Source organism: Telopea speciosissima, chromosome 7 (genome assembly GCF_018873765.1).
Source record: "Telopea speciosissima isolate NSW1024214 ecotype Mountain lineage chromosome 7, Tspe_v1, whole genome shotgun sequence".
Taxonomy (NCBI): Eukaryota; Viridiplantae; Streptophyta; class Magnoliopsida; order Proteales; family Proteaceae; genus Telopea; species Telopea speciosissima.
Genome location: NC_057922.1, coordinates 57,970,252 through 57,994,454, shown reverse-complemented (window position 1 = coordinate 57,994,454; position 24,203 = coordinate 57,970,252). Strand labels below are relative to the sequence as shown.

Genomic DNA, 24,203 nt, shown 5'->3' with positions numbered 1-24,203 from the left:
AGAAAATACAGCATATAGAAACAGAATATCATCTATTATAACATTAGTCGTCATGATCCGGTCTAAAGAAGCTTGCAACACCAAGACAACTAGAAGGAAGTCCGAAGAGATCACCAACGACGAAAAATCCAAAGCTTTAGACAAGAAGAAGAGTTTCACGAATCGCATCTGCCTCTACTGATGAGGCCGAAAAACCAAAACAAGCTTTACATTTGGCCCCTAGAACGCCCAAAACTGTCCTGAAAGAGCACTCCCCTACCAGTGCTATGAACAGTGGCAACCCGAGCACCGTCTATGAATCTAAAGATGAAATGACTAGGAAGAGAAGGCCAAAAAAAAAAACCTGGGGCCGAGCGCTCATGTGAAGATAAAGAGCGAGGAGTTCTAGATGTTACACCAGTATCAAAAAATCCGGGCTAATTTGAAATTTGAATAATAAGTGTTGCAGTACCGGCAACTATCGACACCGGTGACCTTGGACTATAGCAGTCGAAGATAGAATTATTAATGGAAAGGACAAGAAATACATTTACTGTGGTAGAATTGTCGACTACCCTCTGTGCACGTGCCGTAGTGTGAAGTCAGTCGGGAGGGGTATTCAAATTCCCGTCTAGATGATTAGTAATAAGTGGCTAATCATGAATAATCAAATTCAACCATGCATGATAGCTAATGACATTTGATGCATATGATCCATAGCATCAATGTCCTCGAAAGTGTACGAATATACTGGAGAAAGTCTCGGCTTGATCCGAGTCAAAATAGACCATTTAAACTTTAAAACTGGATTAAATGGACATGGACCCCACCTGTCCATGAATGAGACCCATTCTCTGTAGTCCCATGAAGGGCGAGGTGTACCTGTACTATCACACTCCTTGCGAAACCATATGAGTGGGTCCACCTAACCAAACTAGGAGTTTAATGTGATTTTAAGAAGTGCATTATAGTGGGGCAGCCAAACGGGCCTTAGTGAAGTGAGGTCTAGTGGGAATTCCACATTCTAACCCTTTTTTTTTTTTTTCTCACCAAAGGGAGAGAACCGTAGAGGAGAAGAAGGAGAGAAGAAGAAAAAGGAAAGGAGGAGGAAACACCCTTGCTCGAGTTTGCCTTGCCTTGGTAAGTCTCTCTCTCCCTCCATTTCCCTTGTTTTAGTGGGATGTTGGGTTTTTGTTTGGGGATTCATGGGTAGGACCTTAGGATTTCAGTTGAGGCATGTTTAATGCCTTAATTGGGGTGTGTTCACTCCCTCAAACGTCTTCCAACGTTCCTCCATTGAAAACCAACACCTTCCATGGAGGAAACCATTCAAAAATGGAGTTTTTGAACCAAAATCTAATTGGTTTTGCACACACTTCAAATTGGGGCTAATCAAGGGATGGATAACCATTCTATAGGTGTAGAAAGACCAATTAGACCACCCAAATACCTCTCATAGCTCAAATGAACTTGAAGGAGACCTAAGACCCAAGCCCTAGCTGTTTCACAGCTTCTCGGGCATGATTGGGCTGCACCGACAAATATTAACAAGGGGACCGGCAGGAAGGCCACTTGAAGCCTATCTTCCAGAGGCTCTTGTTGGTCCCTCTCTGCCAGTCACCGCCAGGAACACCCTTCAGACCTGCATCTGCTACAGGCACAATTGTTCCTGTAGGTCAGATTGACCTCTGCCCGCTATTTCGGTCATAACTCGGTCGATACATAACTAAATGATGCGATTCGAAATGTGTTGTAAAATAGACTTAAAGGGTTACATTTTATATGAAGAAACCTTTGACCCGATTGGGTGGGAAGACCCTAGAAAGTGAGTTCAAATCTGGCTATTGTGCATTGACAGCTTTAGTAGAACTGCATTTACTCTGGTAACCTCGCCTACTACGAAGATGATTAAATAGGGTTTCGAGGGATTTTAATAGGGGTTGGCTAGAACTATTAACATCTTCTAAACATGTTAAATTAGGCAACTACAAGTGTCCAAAGAGGTTGTACGGGTACGTGCAAGAATCGGATTTTAGTTAGAATCACTGAGTTGAGATGACAGGTGAGTGGGGATTGGATCTTGATTTATTTTTGGAGTGTTTCTATGCATGGACGTCGTGTATGATGCGTTCACTTAATTGTTTAATGCTGTATGCCTACTTTATGAAGACTTATTGTCTAACACTCACTATATATGTTGAAATGTCTGTATGCTATGAGTTATCTATGCTTGCTTAAAATTGTGAAATGATATGTGAGTTACGTGTATGTGATGTGCAATGGTATTAGGGTGCCGAGGGGAATACCGGGCCCGTAATCGCCATGTTAGTTATTGGTCATATATGGGATCTAGGTGCCGATGGAATTGTTGGGTCCGTGATCGCCATGATAATGATTAATCATATACATTTAGCATCTCATATCATAATTATTATCAAGTAGAAACTAAATGCTGCATTAGGTTGGACATGGGTTTGCGGTATGTCCGGTGTGGGCACTGTGAGGATTCGTTCCCGTTGCGCCGTAACGCGTAGGATATATTCCTCGATGGAGAGAAGGAAGGAGTCTTCTTGATGTCAATTATCAGGGGATGGGGGTCATGCAATGATATGAAGTGGAGTCGCCATCTAGGGTTAGAGCCTAGGACTCAATTGGTGTAGCCCTGTGAAGGGCCAAACAATTTCGTTTGGTCTGGTACATTGGAGAGATTTTTTTTTTTTTTGAGGGGGGGGGGGGGTTGAGGGTGGTGTATTGATCATATGACAGAGGATCAACATGGGTACCGAGTTTGTTATTTCCTTAAAGGAAATAAAATCAATAGAACAGTTGGGCTCGTTGTTACCGTTTATGGGCCGAGATTTGACCATTGAGAAATCTGTAGGTCCTATCACATACAAAGTTTCGTGAGGGTGGTGTATTGATCATATGACAGAGGATCAACATGGCTGCCAAGTTTGTTATTTCCGTAAAGGAAATAAAATCAATAGAAACGTTGGGTTCGTTGTTACCGTTGATGGGCCGAGATTTGACGATTGAGAAATCTATAGGTCCTATCACATGCAAAGTTTCGTGAGGGTGGTGTATTGATCGTATGACAGAGGATCAACATGGCTACCAAGTTTGTTATTTCCTTAAAGGAAATAAAATCAATAGAAAAGTTGGGCTCGTTGTTACCGTTTATGGGCCGAGATTTGACAAATGACAAATCTATAGGTCCTATCACATACAAAGTTTCGTGAGAGTGATGTATTGATCATATGACAGAGGATCAACATGGCTACCAAGTTTATTATTTCCGTAAAGAAAATAAAATCAATAGAAAAGTTGGGCTCGTTGTTACCGTTTATGGGCCGAGATGTGACCATAGCTACCAAGTTTGTTATTTCCGTAAAGGAAATAAAATCAATAGAAAAGTTGGGCTCGTTGTTACCATCTATGGGCCGAGATTTGACCATTGAGAAATCTGTAGGTCTTATTTCAAAAAAATAGAATCTATAAATCAAATCAATCAGTGATCCGAAACCTGAATGGGTCAGAATCAGTTAGAATTAGTCAGAATCGAAGTAAAATTTGCAGGAATTAGCCGGAATCCTCCGGGGGATAGATCACGGTCGATTCTAATCCAAATAAACCGATTAACCGATATGAGTCTCTAATTCCTGATTCTTAAAACCATGATTACATATATGTGAAACATCAAACTTCATCAGAGAATGGTTGTAAACAAAATTATCACTAAAAATTATTATTGAAGCCATCATTTTACACCAGGGAGTAGTAGGGAGCAGGGCAAAGAAATTAAGAAAGAGAAGCCACCCCCTCTATAACAAATTGATCCACTCTGATCCGTCAATGAAGCTCAGAGAAATAAAAGGCTTGGCCTCTTCATCAGTCAATTCTCTCGACCATACAACTCTTCCTGCATTGATTGCTCCTGGTCCAGTGCACTTATACTGTCCATAGAATACGGTCCTGTGAAATATTAGATATAAACAACGTTGGAGAACCGAATCCAAATCAAACCAAACCAAATCAAATCAAATTCAAACCCGAACCAACCCATCACACAGTCATACTTGCAGACAAACAATCAAATTTGGAGTTAGGTAGGGGGTTGGTTTATATTTTTTTGGAATCTTATCTGCTTTATTTATCACCTCTTACACACTGAGAAGCCCATGAAGGAAAATAGTTAGAAAGTGCATTACACGTGTGCTCCAACACAGAAGGCGAGCATGGGAGAGAGAGAATGGGAAGGAAAAGAGAAGGAATCAGAGAACAGTAAGAAAAGGGTTAGACAAACTTTCTAGTTCCCTACTACTGCCACTGTGAAATTTGAGTGGAAGGGTCGGTGCCGCCCAGACTAACAGGATTTTAATATTGGAAGCTAGTTCTAAATATGGGGAGGGCATCAATTGATATTCTTGGATTGGAATCCATTTGATTAGATTTATAGGATTCCAATCTGATGGTTTGAATGGGGTAGCATCCATGGTTTTAGTGCACGGTATCAAAAGGGTTATCTCCAACCTGCAAAACCGATGCGATATCAATACGGTATTGGCCTGGATCGGCTGTATCGGACAAAATTACCCCTGAATTTTCTGACTATTTTACCCCTATATCGGCACGATATCACTATCGGTGACTAGCAAAACTAGTATGTATCGCCGGATACGATACTTAGAACCATGGCAGCATGTAACACAGAAGTTATCCGCAGAAGAAAGAAAAAAAATTAGCAAAGACAAAAAGAAAATGAAGAGAGACATAAAGGAAGGGGGAGATGGGTTTTTGGTATTACTTACATTTCCCTGTTGGGGTCTCCCCAGTTATACCAGCCTTTGGGAAGGATAATATCGTCCATATATGTATAAGCAAAGACAACCCTAGAGAAGGTACCCCATGCCCTACCAAGATATAGAGCTCCTGAACCCGTGACCTTACAGTTCACAAAAGAGAACCCTGTGTCTTCTAGCAGACTTCCCCTTCCTTGTGCTGTGAGTGCCCCATAGTTTTGAGCTATTGCATGCACATGACAACCCTGCAGTCAAACGAATAGTACTAAATCTTATTCTCTCCATTTCAATTATAATTAAAAATGTACTTTAATGGGCTTGGCAATGATCCTTGTAGCCCCGTTTTAACCACATTGGAGTTTCCATTTCCAATGCCATGCCAATGCCTACTAAGGGTTCAGAACTTGGGAGATCTCTAAAAAGAGAGAGATGAGAAAGAGAAAACCCTCTACTAATTTGCTTGAAATTGATGGAAATTAAGTTCCAAATAATTCATTTCATAAAAGGGAAAAATTTGAGAACCAAACAAACCTCATAAAGAGAGAGACCATTGCCAAAGATGAAATCCACAGAACCTTCAATATAGCAATCCTTGTAATAGTGTCTGCCCAGGTGATCATACAGTGTGTCTTGAGCTCCCAAGAATTTACAACCCCAAAAGGCTGCTGTATCTGCTGATATCCTAAGTGCTACTGCTTGCTTTCCAGAAGCTCCTGGTGGGGGAAGAGGTGTTGTGTTCTGCATCACAAAACTTTGTAATTACAATCTGTATTTAAGATTTAATATCAGAACAGGCAGGGACAGAGAGAAATAGATGTTAGAACTACTGGAATTTACCTTAAAAGTGAGGTTTTTTGCTATGAAATAAGGGGAATTTACTGCAAATGTTGCAGAATTGAAGGTACCAATAGACTGCCCTTTAGACCCAATTGTTTGAGCTGTGTCTCCCCATTGAACTATGGTTTTGTCAGCACCTGCTCCTTCTATGGTTATGAAAGATTTCAATGGTGGTATATTCACTTTCTCCCTGCAAATTTCATGTAAAAAAGACAATTCCACTGCTACATTATTATTTTGAATCCAATCTAATTTCCATATAGCCTTTCAACAGAAAGAAAAAGTCATAATTTTGTCTTCATTGTAAGAATACTAATCTCATCAGAATAAATAAGAAAAAACTACAACAGAAGAGAATTGAAATCCATGAAAAAAAAAACAAAAAAACAGAGAATTAAAGATACTCACGTATATACTCCTGCATTGACCTTAATAACAACTCTCACAAGATTAATAAAGGGAAGCGAATTGATGGCGGCTTGAATTGTTGTAAAATCTCCAGCTGCTGGGTTCTTATGGACGATAAGAGTATAAGAAGGGAAGAGTTTGTTCTTTGCCGTGGAGAACAGGGAGTGTCTGAGACTTCCAACAAACTTTACCCACTTCATGAATTGCTGTTCTGCAAATTGGGTATGGGTTATATTTGGTGATAAACGCTTCCCTGCCGGCTTCTTTGGCCGAATTCCTTTGGTGTGACATAGTGTTTGGCTTGAATTAAGGAGGAGAAGAAGGAATATAATACAGAGACTCTGTTTAAAATTTGACATTCTCAGAGAGAGAGAGAGAGAGAGAGAGAGAGAGAGAGAGAGAGAGAATGGAAGAAAAGGGTTTCTATAAGTTTGTTTCTTCTCATTCTAGGTGGATATTTGAGGAAGAGAGAGAAAAGTCACGGGTTCTTCTAATGGAATTAAAGGAGGGAGAGGGAGAGGGAGAGGGAGAGGTCGAGGTCAGAGACTCACAGGTAAACAATACACGAGCTGACGAGCCACAAAGACAACCTCCTTTAGGTGCACTTTTTGTATTGAGAAGGAATTTTCTATCTTACATTTAGTTTTAACTTTTTTTTTAAATTCCTTCTCGAGCTTAACTTCTTCTTCTTGTTGGCATCCGTGAATGCCACTCTCTCTGTTTGTGTATGAAAGTGAATATATTCGTACATGGATTCATGGTACTCTCTCTCTCTCTCTGCTTTTCAATCCATCATCAAGGATTTGTAACAGCTGAGCTGCAGAGGTTGAAGTGAAGGAGGACCCACTAAAATTAAGATCATGAGCGTTTACGGTGGGCTGCCGTAGCAGCCTGTGCAGTCCAGATAGAGCACCGCGCACAATGTCCGCCTTACCCCTTTAATTAGTTTAAAATGTACGAAAAAAGAGAGATGAACTGATCGTCCTAGTCCTCGTGATGACAATGACATAACTCCAATTTGGTTCACAATCTTAACAGTATCTACCAACCAATAAAAAAAAAAATCTTTGAGGTCGACCCTCCACCTGTTCATATCTTGGATACAAAAACGTGCATTTTGTCACACTAAATTAGAAATCTTTTATATCATTAGATTACTTTTCTGTAAGATTAATTATTTGGCAAATTCACTATTGGATAGATTAAGGATCCCACACAAGGGATGATGGAGTGGAGTTTCCGGACTGATCCTAAACCCATCCTTGTATACACGTGAGAAATTTACCTATATAACCTCATTCAACATGGAAGAAAAAAAAAATTGTGTTTAATAAAAGGATATTCTCTTATAACCGCGCATGGTTACACATTATGTTTTGAGAATAAGACAAGAGACATTTAAATGAAGGTGTCAAGTTCTAAATGCACCTATAGTGGTGTCATTTAGATACTCCCATTAAATATTATAAGCAAACAAGAGATAACAAGTTGGTTTCTTGAAAGGGTGAGCACTGCTCCCTCCTTGCACAAAAAAATGAATGCTTGTGCTCATAGGTCAAAAGTTTGAGGAGAAGTAGACCCTATCACATTTCAAAATTACGGTTAAAAAAAAAAAAAAAAAAAAACACAATATTTGAATAATTTTGATCCATAAAGAGTGCATCTTCTTGTAAACAAAATGGTGAAAATGAGAAGTAATCTTCTTTTGATTACACTTGATCATATTCTTAAAAAAAAAAAAAAAAAAAAAAAAAAAAAAAAAAACAAACGAAAAAAACACTACACTCTTTAAATTAAGGGTGAAAAAGAATTTTCCAAAAAGGTTGATGTATTGGTTAAGTATTTAATATTTGGTATCAAAGCTGGGCACCACGTCACGAGTTCGAATCATGAAAAGGGTACCTAGAGTAGAGTGAAGGCTGCAAGAAAGGGCTACCTGCCGTTAGGAAAAAACCCCGGGACAGAGTGAAACCGCTTGGATAAGGCTACCTACCACCAGAATGAGAGGCGTCTAGAGTGAAAGCCACCAAGGACGACGGCTGTAGAAACGTGGTGGTCTATTATATGCCTAATGGGGTTCGATCTAGTGTATGAGCGCTAGATTGGACCAGTCTAGTATGGGATAGGTTAAAATGCTTGATTTAGTGTGTTCCATGAGCTCTGGAACTTTGATGTATTGCTCAAGTATCTAACAAGGAGAAAAATCAAGAACATAGCATAATGGAGGAGACCTTTTAGTCTTTGACAACAAGATAAAGAGCAAGGGCACAAAAAAAAAGGCAAGCTGGGGAAGAAGGGAACAAACCCTAAAGACTTTGTAAAGTGAATCAACACTTATAGAGTAAAATAAGGTTTTCTATTTAGCTATCTTAAAATAATTCACTAGTGTACAATGACAACGACCAAGGGCATAGAAAAAGGAAGAATGCACTTGACGATAAAACAAAAGACCGTACTCAGTGCACAAGGCTCCCGCATTTAACAGGGTCTGGGGAGGGTCAAATGTACACAACCTTACCAGGACAATGGATATGAGAAATCACACAATGGAGTTTACCGAGATCACACTAGGTTCCCATATATTGGTTTTGCCACAACCTTTACTCTAATACAACTGCTTAGGGACCTTGGTAGAACTCACCGTCAAAAGCTAGCCATTAAAGAGAAGGTGCACAAATACCTATAAACCCCCTCACATTCCCCAGTCATACCCAATGTGGAACTATTTTTTTATCCTTTCCTCATGGAACCCCAGCATCATGGACTTCAGTTTTTCAGCCAGGAGTGAGCTTCCCCTTGGATGACCCCTTTCGATGCTTCAACAACAAAAGACCACGAGGTTTTACCTTATGTTGGCTTCAACTCAAGGTGAGCCATTTATCAAGCTAAGTGAAAGAGTCAACTGAACCAAGCCAAAAAGTGAAATTACTCACTTTGTCCCCTATTCCAACATGATCAACAGAAGGAGACAGGGTTAGAAAAAGGAGGTAACAACAGCTCGATTACAAACAGATTTACCCATTGTGTTGCTAATTTCTTTTCCTAGCTGATCAAGAATTTTTTATTTGTTAATTATAGCCATGCATGATAACATTTATATATCTCTGAAAGGAAACCAAAATAAAACGGTATCCACCTTCTAGAATGTATTTGTTGAACAGTATCTATCTATACCCGTACTAGTCCATAATACCAAAAATCTCAGCCAAATAATGGAAAGGTAATAGAGAAAGTAGCCCTTAGAGTTCCACTTATGCTATCGGGAAGTGACCTACCACAGAAAATCAGGCGAAGGAACTAAATTGGTAGGACAGAAAAATGTTCTCTACAAACCCTGGGAAAGATCTGTGCTCTAATAACTAGTAAAGCGAGCAAGTTCTTGGGCCCACCAGTAGATTGGGCAGTGCCGGGGACTGGACCAAAGAGAAAACCAGATTATACTCTGGTCACCAACGGGTGAACCTCCTATATCACTGGATTTCCTTATCTCTGCCCCAACCGTTGGCTCAGACTTCCCAACTCCCAAGGGAAGAGAGAGAAGATCATTTCACTTGGCCAACAGGCAGTATTCACTATTATCTTCGTCCTTATTTGTCACATTTTCACCACATTCATCAAAAATTTTGAATGCCAAGGATTTTTTCATTCCCTCCAATCACATAACATGACACCCATAATGCATAGGTATTCAGCCATTTCTACTACCATCCTGTGAAAAACAGAACCTTTGTTTGCTCCAATTCACGTTAATATTCTGTGGTATTTAGTGGGAACCTTCAAGAACCCGAACAATCTAATAAGGTTGCTTGCTTGGGAGCCACTACTTTTTTTGTTGGCAAAACCAGCCCTTTCAAATATGTAGTCAATGACTGCAGACTCAGCATGCGATAATTATGTACAGCATACATGGGCAGGGCATGCGATAATTATGTACAGCATAAATGGCTAACTCTCGTTTTTCACTCATGAGTTTTTTAAATGACAACACAAAATACTAAATTCATATTGTGCCTAAAATACTACCTAACTCAGAAAGATAGAAAAACTAATCTTCCAATCAGATGAGATATTCATATTTACAATTTTCATGTGATAAGATTGGGGCTAGTTCAAGACCTCGCGTAGAACAGATTTTGAACACAAAATTGGTTCATCATTCTGCTTTTTAAGGTAAATCTTACAAAGAGCTTGACCAGCAATTTTCCAAACGACGTTACACTTGGCAGCATCATTCATTTGCTTTGCATAAGCATAAGCTAGATGGTAAATAGCAAGAGCATCATTGAAGATCTCTTCCTCATTCCTTTTACTTGATCTGAATTCTGGAGCATGATATAATTCCTACATTGAAGATCGGTCAGTAAACTTAGGAACTCGAGAACAGCCACTGGACGCAACTTAATGATTATAATTCTACAACATTTAAGTTATACGCAAAATAGGAAACAAATAATTACCTTCTTATATTTTTCTATAACCTCATCTGCAAGTTCGGATTTGGAGCTTTGCTTTTTCTGACCTGATTCAGACAAGTTTTTGGGTTTATTTTGCAAGGCATTACACATGTCATTTCTATATTGCCGATAAAGCATGTCCCATTGAACCAAGCAGGTTGGAGGAACTACAACATCAAAACAAGGAAGCTTCCATACTTCTGCAACCATAATAAAAGAGGAAAATCAGTTAATGAGATGAGAATGTTTTACGTGCTTATTACAGTCGGAAGTTCAAATCCTGTGTAGAGAATAGGTCACACTCATGTAGAGAGGACACATCCAAAAACATGGAGTCAGTGAAATGGTAGGTCACACTCATGTAGAGAGGACACATCCAAAAACATGGAGTCAGTGAAATGGGAGAAGTATCCTTTTGGGCTCATGATATGTGCCCTGAATTAGAAAATTCCACCTTTTTCCATTACTAATGTTTTTTTTTTTTTTTGGTAATGCTTTTTCCATTACTAATGACATATTCAGATAGGGGCAATAATTATTTACAGAATTATTCCCAGTAAATTGAATTATGCAAACTTTCAGAAGTAGTTCACTTCCAAAACATTACACCAACATTACCCATTTTAAAAGCATTTCTCAGGGGGTACCACTACGTAAGGCTCTATTAGAGTTTTTACTCTTTCTATACTAAAAAATAATTCCATGCTGTGGATTCTATAGTTTTTTATAAAAGCCTGTTCAGACCAGAAGAACACAAAATAGAAAAAGTAATTTAGGGAAAGAAAGCACATTCGAAGACTCGAATTAAATCCACATTTAATTACATATGCTATACCTCTTACGCCAATTAAGAAGCCTTCAATTACCTTTAAAAAAATGATTTCTTCGGAAGGGGAGGGACTTGCATAAATGAACAAGCCAATTTGAAATCCAAGGGAATTTGCATGTTATGGGGTAGTCCACCCCACTTCCCCCTTTAAGACCTGAACAGACCAACCGATAAGATTGCTAGAACTTGAACAGGCAACAAATAGAGCCTGGCTCTATGAAAAAGCAAGAGTCTTAGGGAACTGGCTTAACTAGATAAAATTGATCAGTTTTTTACAAAAAAGAGTTATGACCGGCCCAAACCCCATTATGTATCGATATTCGTGGTTTGCTAAATTCTAAACGAGACACCTTGTTTGGAGTACAGCCTGGTTTTCCAACAATGAGATAATACTCTTTCCCAACAGCATTATTTCTTCTGTACAACTTACAGTATCACTTTTCAAACTTGCTACAAAATATTATGGGTTATAACCCCCAAAAGGTACCGAATAACTTGCATATCTGCTGGAAAACCCACAGATGCAAAGCTCAAACCTAGAGATGAAGAAAGCAAGAGAAAAATAACAAAACCCTATTGAAGCAGCCTCATTGCCAACCCTACAATCTGTTGGGGTTCCAGGTGGTAGGCGGAAAAATAGTCCCACACCGGATATGGATGGGTTAATAGGTACTTGGGCACCCTCTCCTTAATAGCTAGTTTTTGAGGATGAGTTCTAGCCAAGTCTCTACACAATCCAGCTTTGACTTATGGTCAAGTTCTGTTATTAATGTTGTTTTGCATTTTTATACCCACACATGATTATAAACAATCTCAGGTCAATAAATCACATTTATTATCGAAATGCCTGAAAACAAAGAAAATTGTACCTGTTGATGTAAGACCTTCAGTTTGTAACAAATCCACCTTGTCATAAATCAACCCCAATATAGAAGTTGAAGTATACCCATTTGTCCTTTCCATGAAATGTGGAAATTTTGAAGCCTTCAGTTCATTTGGGATTTCCACCTATTTTGGATAAAAACAAAGGTCAGCATTGACTTCAGAAGTCACCAGATATAGATAATGTAAAGATCATGCACAGATATTAGCCGCTGCCAAACAATCAAATTATCAGGTTTTATGTTACATATTTAGAGAACAAAAATGAGCCACCCAAGAAAAAGCCCTTATATGCATTGGTATTAACAGCACAGTTGAGTGACAAAATCTCCTATTGATGGTGCACTGAAGATGAGCTATTTTGATGACCCATTATTCTCAGCCATGTGGAGGGCTATTGGCAAACGGACTGCTGGATGGGCACAATCTTCAGCCACTTTTGTATACTGTTGGAATACTGTATTTTGGCTTATATTTTGGTGATGAGTGATAAAAATGCATGTGCTTGAATATTAACAATTTCCCAGTTAATTTCAAGTAGCGTATATTGACATGAAAGCACCTTCCCCAACCAACCATCAAAGCAACATCAAGTCTATGCCAAACGAGTGTGAAGTGTTGAAAGTGCTCAATGGAATCAAGTTTCAAGAGAACACTTCTGTTGAGTAGTCAAACCCGAAAGGGTATGTTTGTCTTTTACATTCTTAAGTTGTTTAGTCGGCTGTGGGTTTTAGTCCCACAATGCCTATTTGTAATTCTGTCCTCTCTTTTCAATATTATAAATAGAAGAGCTTGGGGTGATCATTACTCACTCGAGCATTACATCCCATCGTGTTCTGTTAACATGGTATCAGAGCAAGATCTGATCTAGTTCAGAACACCCCCCCCATCGTTTCCTCTCATCTCTCCTCTCTCTCTTTTTCTCTCGGCTTCTTATTTTTTTGTTTTGGTTTCCTTTCCCTATTGAAGGGCAGCACTTAGGAGGTGATCGATGATCTAGTTGCTACCCTCCATGGTACCTCCACCATGATATGAAGAAGGCTCGATAGTTGCAGCTGGCCCATCTTTTCTGCGATTTTTTTTGGGAATTCTCCCTCTTGAAGATCAAGTCTCAATTATCATTGGAGATTGATTGTTTGCATTGGAGACCCATTCTTGCAGCCTAGGATGGCATTTATCACCAATCATCATCACCAATTGAAGCCCCTTACCCTATATCGATCTCAATTTTGAGGGTTTTCTAAAACCCTGACAAAAATCGATTTGAGGGTTAGGGTTGGCATCCTTGGCTGATTTTTTGAGGGAAGTTCTATCCATACCAGGGGAGCACTCGATCTGTTTTTCAGCCATTTATATTGAGTTTTGTTGCACAAATCAGGTTTTTTCTCTCCAAACTATCGATTTGATCCTGCCACTTCTTTGGCTGGTTGCATAGAGCCTGTTGTTCTTTGTTTTAGATTCATTATTGTTGGTTCCTTGTTTATTAATTACCATGCCTGGTTCGACTGTTACTACTGCTACTTCTGGTTCTGAAACTGATGGACAGCCAAGGGAATATCTCTATTTTTATTTTTCATCAATCTCTATTTGGGGATTTGGTAAGTCCTCCACTAGCTAGGTTTTGCAGGGTGTGCACGTTAGGCTCCCGTGGCGCAGGTTTGGTTTTGGGGTTTTTTCAAGGTTTCTGGTTGGGGATGCCTTCTCAGGAGGATCACCCTTCTGCGACGTCACTTGGGGGGCCCCCTGAGGCTGGCGAGGGGCCTCGGCCTTCGTTTGCTGCGATTGTCTCTCAATCTCTCTCTCCCCTTTTGTTGCGCAAATAGAACTGAAGAAGCCAGTGTTGTTTCATGGGGTTCCGGCAGTGTTCTTCTCCGACGATGAGGTGGCTCTCTCTGAACGTGCGTTCGCCACTTCTCTCATTGCGAAATGCAGCTATGGGCGTCCTTCACTTTTCGCAATCAAGGAGTTTCTGCAGAAGAGATTTTACTTGCAGGGCGACGTAGTGGTCTCGGTTTTGAATCGACGGCACCTGCTGCCAAGGTTTAAAGTATCGGTATCGGGTATCGTATCGGTTGGGTGATTTTAAGAGACGTATCGTATCGTATCATATCGTTTCGGAGATACGTATTGAACAATACAAATACGCATAGAAATGGTCAAGATACACATGGAAATACACTTACGGAACCAAAAAAATATATAAATAAGCAATATATAATAAGTGTCATGCATAAAACCTAAAATGGTGAATAATGTATTACTAAACAAGTGCATTAAATTGAAATTGCTATAAAAGATGAAGTTTCTCACATGTTGTAATCGTCTATAGCCATGAAGAGTATTGGATGATGCAAAGGATGATGTTATAGCATTCCTTGATTCGTTTTTAGTTTAAAAGTGTGAAAAACCAAGATTAAATGCAAGATTTTAGACTCTTGGTTGACAGTTTTCTTTCATTTTTTCGTTAGATTAGGAATTGTATTGAGTCTATGAGTGAAAATAGTTTTTTTTATGGAATGTATCGATGGTATCGGTATGTATCGGTGTGTATTGGTATGTATCGGTACGTATCGGTGATGTATCGAGCCGTATCAGCCGATACATATCGATACGTATTAAACCACCCACTGAACCCTTTACTGGACGTATCGATGGTATCGATACATATCGGTCGTATCGTATCGTATCGGCCCGTATCGGTCGATACATTTCGAGTCATTTAAAAAAAAAAAGACGTATCGGTATGTATCGTATCGGTATCGACCGATACCGATACGTATCGGTCGATACTTTAAACCATGCCTGCTGCTGTGATTCTCGGTCCTCTCTGATTTTGTCAAAACATGGTTGAAGGAGCAGGCCAGCATCCAGGGTTTTACGCTTAGTTTTATACGGTGGACTTCAGATTTCGCTCCAGGCTGGGAGTCTCCATTCGCGCTAGTGTGGGTCTCCTTACATGGTTTGCCAGTGAATTTCTATCAGGGAAATTTTCTTGCCTCCATTGCAGAATCAATTGGCAGGGTGCTCAAGGTGGATGGGGCGACGGTAAGTTGCACTAGTACCGTGGCAGCGCGGGTATGTATCGAAGTGGACTTGAGGGCCTCCCTCCCTTCGCAAGTTTGGGTAGGCTATGGCTCGCACGGGTTCTACCAGAAGATTGTTTTTGAAAGGTTGCCCTCGTACTGTTGTGTTTGCTCTAAGATTGGCCATGGTAAAGAGGTCTGCAGGAAGGCTCTTAAGACTATGTCTATATTCCCTGAGCCAGCTCCGCAGGCGGGTGCCATTGGAGGTCAGGTTTCTGCCCCTTACGTGGGGACGGCTGTTGCGACATTGGAGGCTGAACGCAATGACTGGCGAATTTCTGTTCCTACGGGAGAGGGGTCCTCGTGTCAAATGGCGGTGGAAACTCGAGGTGGTTCTGGTGGGAGGGGAGGTAGGTGGAGAAATGTAGTCTCTGTGGCAGGGATGCCTCATGCTGGGTCTCCTGGGGGGGCTGCCACTGTGGTGGAGGTTCAGGCAAGTGATGTGGAGCTACTTGGGGCCCCAGTTGTAGTTCCCTCTTTGGTGGAGAGTCAAGGTTGTGCGGTGGAGGAGGGTTGTGGGCCTGCTTTCGCGGTTGAAGCAGGGGCTAGTTCCACTGGAGAGCTGGATTCCGTGATGGTGACTTCGGCAGCTCTGGCTGGCTCGGATGGCAGGAATGACTTACTGCTCTTGCGAGGCTGCGATGGTGGGGTGAGTGGCCTTAGGAACAAACGGTCTCGGTCAGTGGATGTGGGCTCTGGTCCATATTTTGAAGGGAGTTCTAGGGTGCCCAGTGGAAAGGATGACACACAGGTGGGAGAGGGGCAAGTTCCTGACTTGGACCGACGGGCGGTGGTGGAGAGCATCAAGGCCTTCTAGGCCTCTCTTGAGGGGAGGGTTTGCCGGGCTCTTCAGGGAGCCGTTGTGGAGGTTGCTGCTGTTCCTTTGGTTTCCCCTTTGCCGGAGGGGGGGGGGGCAGCAGGCCAGGGACTCCGCCGCCAAGGTTTATAGGAGGCACTTGCGTGTTCAGAGACGGTTGCCTACAGTAGCGCGATGGTAACAGCTTGGGTATAAGAGAGTGAAGCAGAAGAAGAGGGGCTCTCGGCAGTTGTGTGGTGAGGGCCAGCGACGAATCACAAGGTCCATGGGACCGGCAGGTTCACTTCCCATTAACCCATCATGAATTGTCTCTTCTGGAATGCCAGAGGGGTAGGGAACAAGCCCACTACGAGGCGTTTGAAGACCTTGATCAATCTGCAGAATGCGGACATTGTTGCCTTGCTGAACCCAAAGCTCAGCCGTCAAAAGCGTGCTTGATCCAAAGGAGGATTGGCATGGTTGAAGTACACCTCTCAGAGAGGATCTGGATCTTCTGGAGGGATTCGATACAGGTCCAGGTGGTTGCGGAGGAGGGGCAGTTTGTCTCTTTGGATTGTGTGTTGGGAAACTCGGTGCGGTTCCTCGTCACATTTGTACATGGTCTCTACTTGGTGGTGGAGAGGAGAGTGCTGTGGGAGGCTCTGACCCAGTTTTCTAATGGCTCTGGGCTACCTTGGGCGGTGGGGGGAGACTTTAATGCTATTTTGGCGCCCCATGAGAAGGTGGCGGGGAGGCCGGCATGCTCTACGGCTATGGATGAGTTTGGTGATTGTGTCAGCGCGGTTGGTCTCATTGACCTGGGCTTTGTGGGCGACATGTTCACGTGGTCAAATAACCAGGAGGGTACTAGTAGGGTGTTGGCAAGGCTAGACCGTTTCTTGGTTAACTCGGCATGGATGTCTGTGTTCCCACAGTGTGAGGTGGCCCATTTGAGCAGGGTGTGCTCGGATCATGCGCTGCTTTGGCTTTCCTGCTCTTACGCTAGGAGTTGGTCTCACTTAGGTTTTAAATTCCAGCAAATGTGGTTGCACCATGCAAATTTCCAGGAGTTTGTGAAGTCTCAGTGGGAGGTTCCGGTTGATGGCACTCCGCTTGTGGCTTTGTACTTGAAGTTGAAACGCCCGAGGGGCTCCCTTCGTACCTGGAATAGGGAGGTGTTTGGCAATGTTTACCAGAAGGTTAGGAATGCAGAAGATGCGGTTAGCAAGGCGGAGGTGGCCGCGGACCAAGACACCTGCCCGCAGACTCGGGAGGCTCTCGAGGAGGCTAGAAAAGAAATGGAGGGGGTGCTGTTGCAGGAGGAGATTTTCTGGAAGGAAAAGTCCAAAATTGCCTGGTTGAAAGAAGGGGATAGAAATACTAAATTCTTCCACAACATGGTCAATGTTCGACGTAAGCAGGGGGAAATCCAGAGGATCAGATCGGGTGATGGCGCTTGGGTCACTAGTCAGGAGGGGGTGCAGGAGGTCGCAGTATCCTATTTTGTAGACATATTCACCTCTCAGGGCTGTATTGTGGATGCGGAGCTGCTTTCTTCCATTCCTTAGGTGGTGTCTGAGGGGGATAACGCCACGTTACTGGCCCCACCTTCTATGGAGGAGGTGAGATTGGCGGTCTTTTCGCTTTCTAGCGACAGTGCCCCTGGACCTGATGGCTTCTCTCGACACTTCTTTACAGCGTGCTGGGAAGTGATTAGTGATGATGTCTGGGCGGCAGTGAAGGACTTTTTTGGTGGTGGGGCTCTCCTAAGAAGCTATACATTTGCTAATCTGGTGCTCATCCCTAAGAAGGACTGTCCGGAGGTAATGTCGAATCTACGGCCTATTAGTCTCTGTAACTTCTCTTACAAGATTATTGCCAAGATCGTTGTCTCTAGGTTAGCAGGTTTACTCCCATCCTTGATTGCGGAGGAGCAGGGTGCATTTGTACAGGGACGGAGCATACATGATAACATCTCTATTGCATAGGAGGTCACCTTAGATTTGAATAGGAAAACTCGAGGGGGAAATGTAGTGTTGAAGTTGGACATGGCCAAGGCATATGACAGGCTCGAGTGGAGTTTCCTTTTCTCGGTGCTTGCTAGATTCGGGTTTGCAGAGGCCTGGATAGACTTACTAAGGAAAATAGTGGAAAACTACTGGTTCTCTATTGTACTGGGGGGCCAGGTGACGGGCTTCTTCAAGTCAACTAGGGGGGTGCGTCAGGGGGATCCCCTATCCCCAGCTCTGTTTATTCTTGCTGAGGAGGTTCTTAGTAGGGGCATCACAAAGCTATTTGCTGAAGGTCGGGCAGCCTATTTTTTGGTCCCACGTGGGTGCCCTGGCATCTCCCACTGTCTCTATGCGGATGACACCATTATCTCCAACAGAGGTTTAAAAGCATCTCTTAAGCAGATCATTGGTTTTATTACCAGCTATGAGGGCTCTTCTGGGTAGCTGGACAACAAGTAGAAAAGCTGTTTTGTAGTGGGAGACAAGGTTTCAGGGGCTAGAGCACGTATGGTTGGTGCGGTTACTAGTTTCCCTAGGCGAAGCCTCCCTCTAACCTACCTGGGGTTCCACTTCACATTGGGCGGCTGAAGAGCGTTTTCTTTGACGATTTGATTGGGAAGTTGAGAGGAAGGGTGGCCGGGTGGAAGGCCAAGCTGCTATTTTCTGGTGGGCGGGTCACTCTGCTTCGCCATGTGTTGTCTTCTATTCCCCTTCATGTGCTTGCTACTTTGGCACCTCCAAAAGAGGTTTTTCGACGGAACACTCGCTTTGGGGGGAGTTCATCATGGCTAAATTGCTGAAAAATTGTCATCTTGCATTGGCTTTCTCTCATGGGGTGGGCTCCAAATCCTGGAGGAATACCCTGGCTTGCAAGGACATCCTGTTGTCCAGGGCTAGGTGGCTCATTGGTACAGGGGACATTTTATTCTGGCTGGATGATTGGACTGGAAAGGGGCCTTTGATGAATTATGTGGATAATGCTCTCCAGATTGACACCTCTCTTCGAGTCAAGGACGTGTTGGGGATGGACAGCGGCTAGAACCAGGCAATCATTGGTCAGATTGATGCAGATGAGGTTAGACAAGGGATACTCCAGGGTGGCTATATGCTTTCAGGGAAGGCAGACAGGTTGGTTTGGACCCCCGCTAGTGATGGCTCCTTCTCTGTGAAATCGGTGTGGAACGAGCTGAGAGGATGCTCGCCCGAGAGTGGCTATTCTAGATGGATTTAGAACCAGACGCTGCCAACAAAAATTGCCTTTTTTTTACTTGGCAGCTTTTTAATGGTGCAATTCCCACAGGCAAATCGGTGATGAAGGTTGGTATGCCCCTGGCGTCGAAGTGCAACTGTTGTGGGAGCCCAAGAAGTGAGTCGACAGATCATTGTCTCGCCTTTGGTGGGACTGCTACTAGGGTGTGGAGTTTTTTCTTGGGGATCTTTGATGTCCCAGTTGTTTTAACACAGGATGTAAGAAGCCGGATTTTGTTGTGGCAAGAATCGGCCAGTTGCAATAGCCTAGAGGCCTACATTACTGGTTTCCTGCCCTCTTTGATCGTGTGGGAGCTTTGGAAGGAAAGGTGTAACAGAAGACACGGGGAACGGATGAGGTCGGCTCGGGGTGTCATTGGCAACATTATGGCTTGGGTAAGATGCCTGCCTTTGCCCTCCAAGCTTGGTAAAAGCTCCTCGATGAGGGAACAGCAAATTCTTGGCATCCTTGGAATTGCAGCCCTGCCAACTAGGATTGCTCGGCCTATCCCGGTTTACTGGTGCCCCCCATTTGTGTCACTGAAATTGAACATGGATGGGGCATGTAGAGGGAATTCTGGTGAAGGGGGAGGAGGAGGAATCATAAGGGACAGCGAAGGGGCGGTCCTAGCAGCCTTCGCTAACTTCTATGCCCATGTACGAACTCCATCGCTGAGCTACGGGCTATGAGGGATGGCCTAAAGTTGTGTCAAGTGTTGGGCCTCGCTGGAGTGGTGATTAACTCGGACTCTATCTCCATGGTGCGCATGTTTAACCTCAGAAGATGTGGATTATGGCGAGGGTGGTACTGGTTTTAGGAGTCTTTGGAGCTGATTGACTTGATAAAGCCTTGCATCTCTTTTGCATATAGGGAAAGTAATAGAGCTGCGGACTGGCTGGCAAACCATGCGTGCAATGTCAGGCTGTCCGCCACATTCGGTCAAGGCGATTTGCCTCAAGGAGATTTCCAACGCATTCTAAGGGAGGATATAGCTGGTTTGCCTGTGCTCAGGAAATAGTGCATAATAATTCTTTATTCTTTTTGTTTTCTGGGTTAGGGGTAAGGCAGCATGTCCCCCCCCCCCTTGTATTCATTCATTCTTTTTGGAACTTAATAAAATTCTAGGGTCTGCCCCGTGTCCCAAAGAATATTCGGGTTAAAAAAAAAAAAAAAAACTGATGGACAGCCAAGGCCTGAATATTTACCTTTCGCTGCTCCTATCAAACTGGATGAAACAAACTACTTGATGTGGTCCAAGTCTACTTATTTGACCATTGCTGGTTGAGGATTTACTGAGCATATTACTGGCAGTACAAAGAAACCTGTTGAAAATGGTTCACCTCAAGATCGATGGGTATCCAATGATGCCATGGCGATGTCCTATTTATTGCATTCTATGCAACCGGACATCTCCAACAACTACTTGTTGTTGGATACAACCTATTCTATTTGGAGTGCAGCCAAGCAGACCTTTGGGCAGGATGGGAATGATGCTCAGGTGTATGAGCTTCAAAAAGGGTCCATGAAACCACTCAGAAGGAACTGTCCGCCTTCAAATATTATGCCTCCGTAAAAGGACTTTGGCAACAATTAGATCACTATTCAGATTATCAGCCTTCTACTGCAGCCGACATTGCTGCCTACCATAAATATGTGGAGAAAAGACGTGTCTATACTTGCCTGGCAGGGCTGACTGCTGAATTTGGTCCCATAAGAGTCCAAGTTCATGGCAAATCTCCATTCCCTACACTAGAGCAGGCTTTTTCTTTGGTCAATAATGAGCGTGGAGCTACTATGTTGCACACTACTCCTATTGAAAAATCTGCCTTGCAAACTGGTTCTAACACCACTTCTAATACCATTACTGATAGTGGTAATGCTGCCTCCAAGGAGCCGGTTAAATGTGAACACTGCAACAAGCCTTATCACACTAAGGCTACACGCTGAAAGATACATGGAAAGCCGGCTGATTTTGAGGCTAAACGGGCTGCTAAGGGGAAGTCCAAGTTCAAGGCTAATCACACAAAAACTACTGCTCCATCCTCTGACACTGGTCTCATTGGTCTTACTTTAGATGAACTCCTAGCCTTCCGTCGCACGCTCAAAGCTTCATCAACACCATCGGCTGCGCCTACTGCCTCTTCTGGTTCTCACTTTGCCTCAGGTATTCCAATCGGTCGTCATTGTGCATCGGCAATTACCAATCCCTGGATTATAGACTCCGGTGCAACTGACCACATGACTGGCTCCTCCCATATTTTTGACCAGTATTCTTCCTCTTCTGGGAACAACACCGTTCGAGTAGCTAATGGTTCCCTTTCCCCTATCTCTGAAAAAGGATCCATTCGCTGTTCTCCTTCCCTTACATTAAATTCTGTTTGGCATGTTCCTTCATTCTCTACTAATTTTCTTTCAGTTAGTAATCTTACTAAACAATTAAACTACAAAATAACCTTTTTTTCTTCTCATTGTGTCATACAGGACCTAGTGACAGGGACGACGATTGGGGGTGGTAAGGTACATGGTGGTCTCTACTTACTCGACATGGGTCAACCTTCACTTCCATTGACTCCATCTCCAATTCATCAGTTACATTCAGCCACATCACCTGATCTTCACCTATGGCATTATCGACTCGGGCATCCTCCTCTTCGAACTTTAGCCTTTTTATTTCCTCAGTTAGTCAAAGGTTGTAAAAAGGATGAGTTTTTATGTGAGGCTCGTGTTTTGGCCAAACAGACTCGTTCTAGTTATTCTTCCATTAATAAAAGAAGTACTTCACCTTTTGCTTTAGTTCATACGGATGTTTGGGGACCTTCTCGTTGTGTTTCAATATCTGATTCTAGATGGTTTGTTTCCTTTATAAACTGTTATACTCATATTACCTGGGTGTACATGATGCAGCACAAGAGTGAAATTTTTCGTTGTTTCCAGCTCTTCCACCGTATGGTTGAGACCCAATTCAATGCATCTCTGAAAATTCTGCGAAGTGATAATGGCAGAGAGTACATGGAGAGGCAGTTCCAAATGTATCTAGCTGAAAATGGGATAATTCATCAGACAAGCTGTGTTGACACTCCTGCTCAGAATGGAGTGGCTGAAAGGAAGAATCGTCACCTTTTGGTGGTTGCTTGGGCCATCATGTTTGCACGGCAAGTCCCTACCCAATATTGGAGTGATGCTATTCTCACCGCTGCCTACCTCATCAACCGCATGCCTACTCCAGTCCTTGCTGGCCGTGCTCCTGTTGACATCCTACACGGTTCTTCCTCTTTTGTGGTGCCACCAAAAATATCTGGCTGTGTCTGTTATGCTCACAATCATCTTCCTCATGGCAAGCTTGATCCTTGTAGCATTCGGTGTATTTTTTTGGGCTACTCTTCTACTCAAAAGGGATACAAGTGTTATCACCTTCCCACTAGGCGTACTCTGGTGACTATGGACATTGTCTTCCATGAATCCTTGGTTTATTATTCTCAGCCACCTCTTAAGGGTGAGCATGTTCCAGTTATCCTTGAAGATGTGTTTGAAGATGTGCCTGCTGTCAAGGGGGAGCCGACGTCTACTTTAGTGCCTGCTGTCCAGGGGGAGTCGATGTCTACTTTAGTTCCTACTCAAGGGGAGCGTAGACCTGTGAGTCAGATTCTTGTTGATACAGTCCATACCCGAACTCGAAAGCAGCAACAAGAGCATGTTGAGACTACCACCACTACCATACCTCTTCCCCAATCGCCAAAACTTGATCCAGAGACTGCTCCACCTCTTGGTAAGGATCCTTCTCTTGATCTTCCTATTGCTGTTCGTAAAGGCATTAGGTCTTGTACCCAACATCCCACCTCTCATGTTGTTTCATATGACTCCTTATCTCCTTCATATTGCACTTTTGTATCTTCTTTGTCCTCTATTTCTATTCCACTTTAGTGCCAAGAGGCAATTGCAAATCCAAAATGGAAAGCAGCCATGATGAAGGAAATGAAAGCCTTATCCAAAAATGAGACATGGGAGCTAGTGGTTCTTCCTTCGGGTAAGAAACCAGTTGGCAGTAAATGGGTATTTGTTGTCAAGCAGAAGCTGGATGGATCAGTTGATAGATACAAGACCAAACTTGTCGCTAAGGCGTTTACTCAAACCTATGGGATTGACTACCAGGAGACCTTTGCCCCAGTTGCAAAGTTGAATATTGTCCGAGTCCTATTGTCATATGTTGTTAATCTGGGCTCGGACTTGCACCAATTAGATGTGAAAAATGCCTTTCTTCATGGGGAGCTAGAAGAAGAAGTCTATATGGAGATTCCTCTAGGTTTTTCTTCTGAAAAAACTCATGGGAAGGTTTGCAAACTGAAACGCGCATTGTATGGGCTGAAGCAATCTCCTCGGGCTTGGTTTGGGAGATTCCATAGAGCCATGATCTCTGTAGGGTACAAACAGAGCAATGTTGACCACACATTGTTCATCAAGCGTTGCGGAGATAAGATCACTCTTCTTATTGTCTATGTCGACGACATGGTTGTGACTGGTAATGATGCGGATGAAGTTTCTAAATTGAAACTTTTCTTGGGACGAGAATTTGAAATAAAGGATCTTGGACAGCTAAGGTACTTCCTTGGGATTGAAGTTGCTCGTTCTTCCAAAGGCATATTTCTCTCCCAAAGGAAGTATGTTTTGGACCTGCTTTCAGAGATTGGTTTGTTGGGTTGTCGTCCTTTTGATACTCCTTTGGAAGCCAATACTCATCCACAAGAGAAAGATGGTACTCCCGTTGATAAGGGCCGTTATCAACACTTGGTGGGAAAATTGATTTATCTCTCTCACACAAGACCAGACATTGCATTTGCGGTAAGCCTTGTCAGTCAGTTCATGCATGATCCCTACTCC

The 24,203-nt window shown here is 42.9% G+C and overlaps 2 protein-coding genes across 2 annotated transcripts in view; both read right to left on the bottom strand.

Moving 5' to 3' along the window:
- Window positions 1–3,785: 3,785 nt before the first annotated feature.
- LOC122666966 (probable pectinesterase 53) lies at window positions 3,786–6,420 on the bottom strand. Its single transcript, XM_043863105.1, has 5 exons — window positions 6,024–6,420; window positions 5,616–5,805; window positions 5,310–5,516; window positions 4,788–5,023; window positions 3,786–3,951 (listed from the first exon to the last, which is right to left on the bottom strand). Exons 1-5 carry the CDS (start codon window positions 6,380–6,382, stop codon window positions 3,801–3,803), a joined length of 1,143 nt encoding a protein of 380 aa, XP_043719040.1. The 5' UTR covers window positions 6,383–6,420; the 3' UTR covers window positions 3,786–3,800.
- Window positions 6,421–10,054: 3,634 nt separating this feature from the next.
- LOC122670062 (probable RNA-dependent RNA polymerase 5) overlaps window positions 10,055–24,203 on the bottom strand; it is a 105,372-nt gene continuing 91,223 nt past the window's right edge. Inside the window, exons 16-18 of the mRNA XM_043867015.1 lie at window positions 12,176–12,314; window positions 10,481–10,677; window positions 10,055–10,364 (exon numbers count right to left, since the gene is read on the bottom strand). Of these exons, the coding sequence (XP_043722950.1) occupies window positions 10,128–10,364; window positions 10,481–10,677; window positions 12,176–12,314 (573 nt within the window). The 3' untranslated portion in view covers window positions 10,055–10,127. The remainder of the gene's footprint in view (window positions 10,365–10,480; window positions 10,678–12,175; window positions 12,315–24,203) is intronic.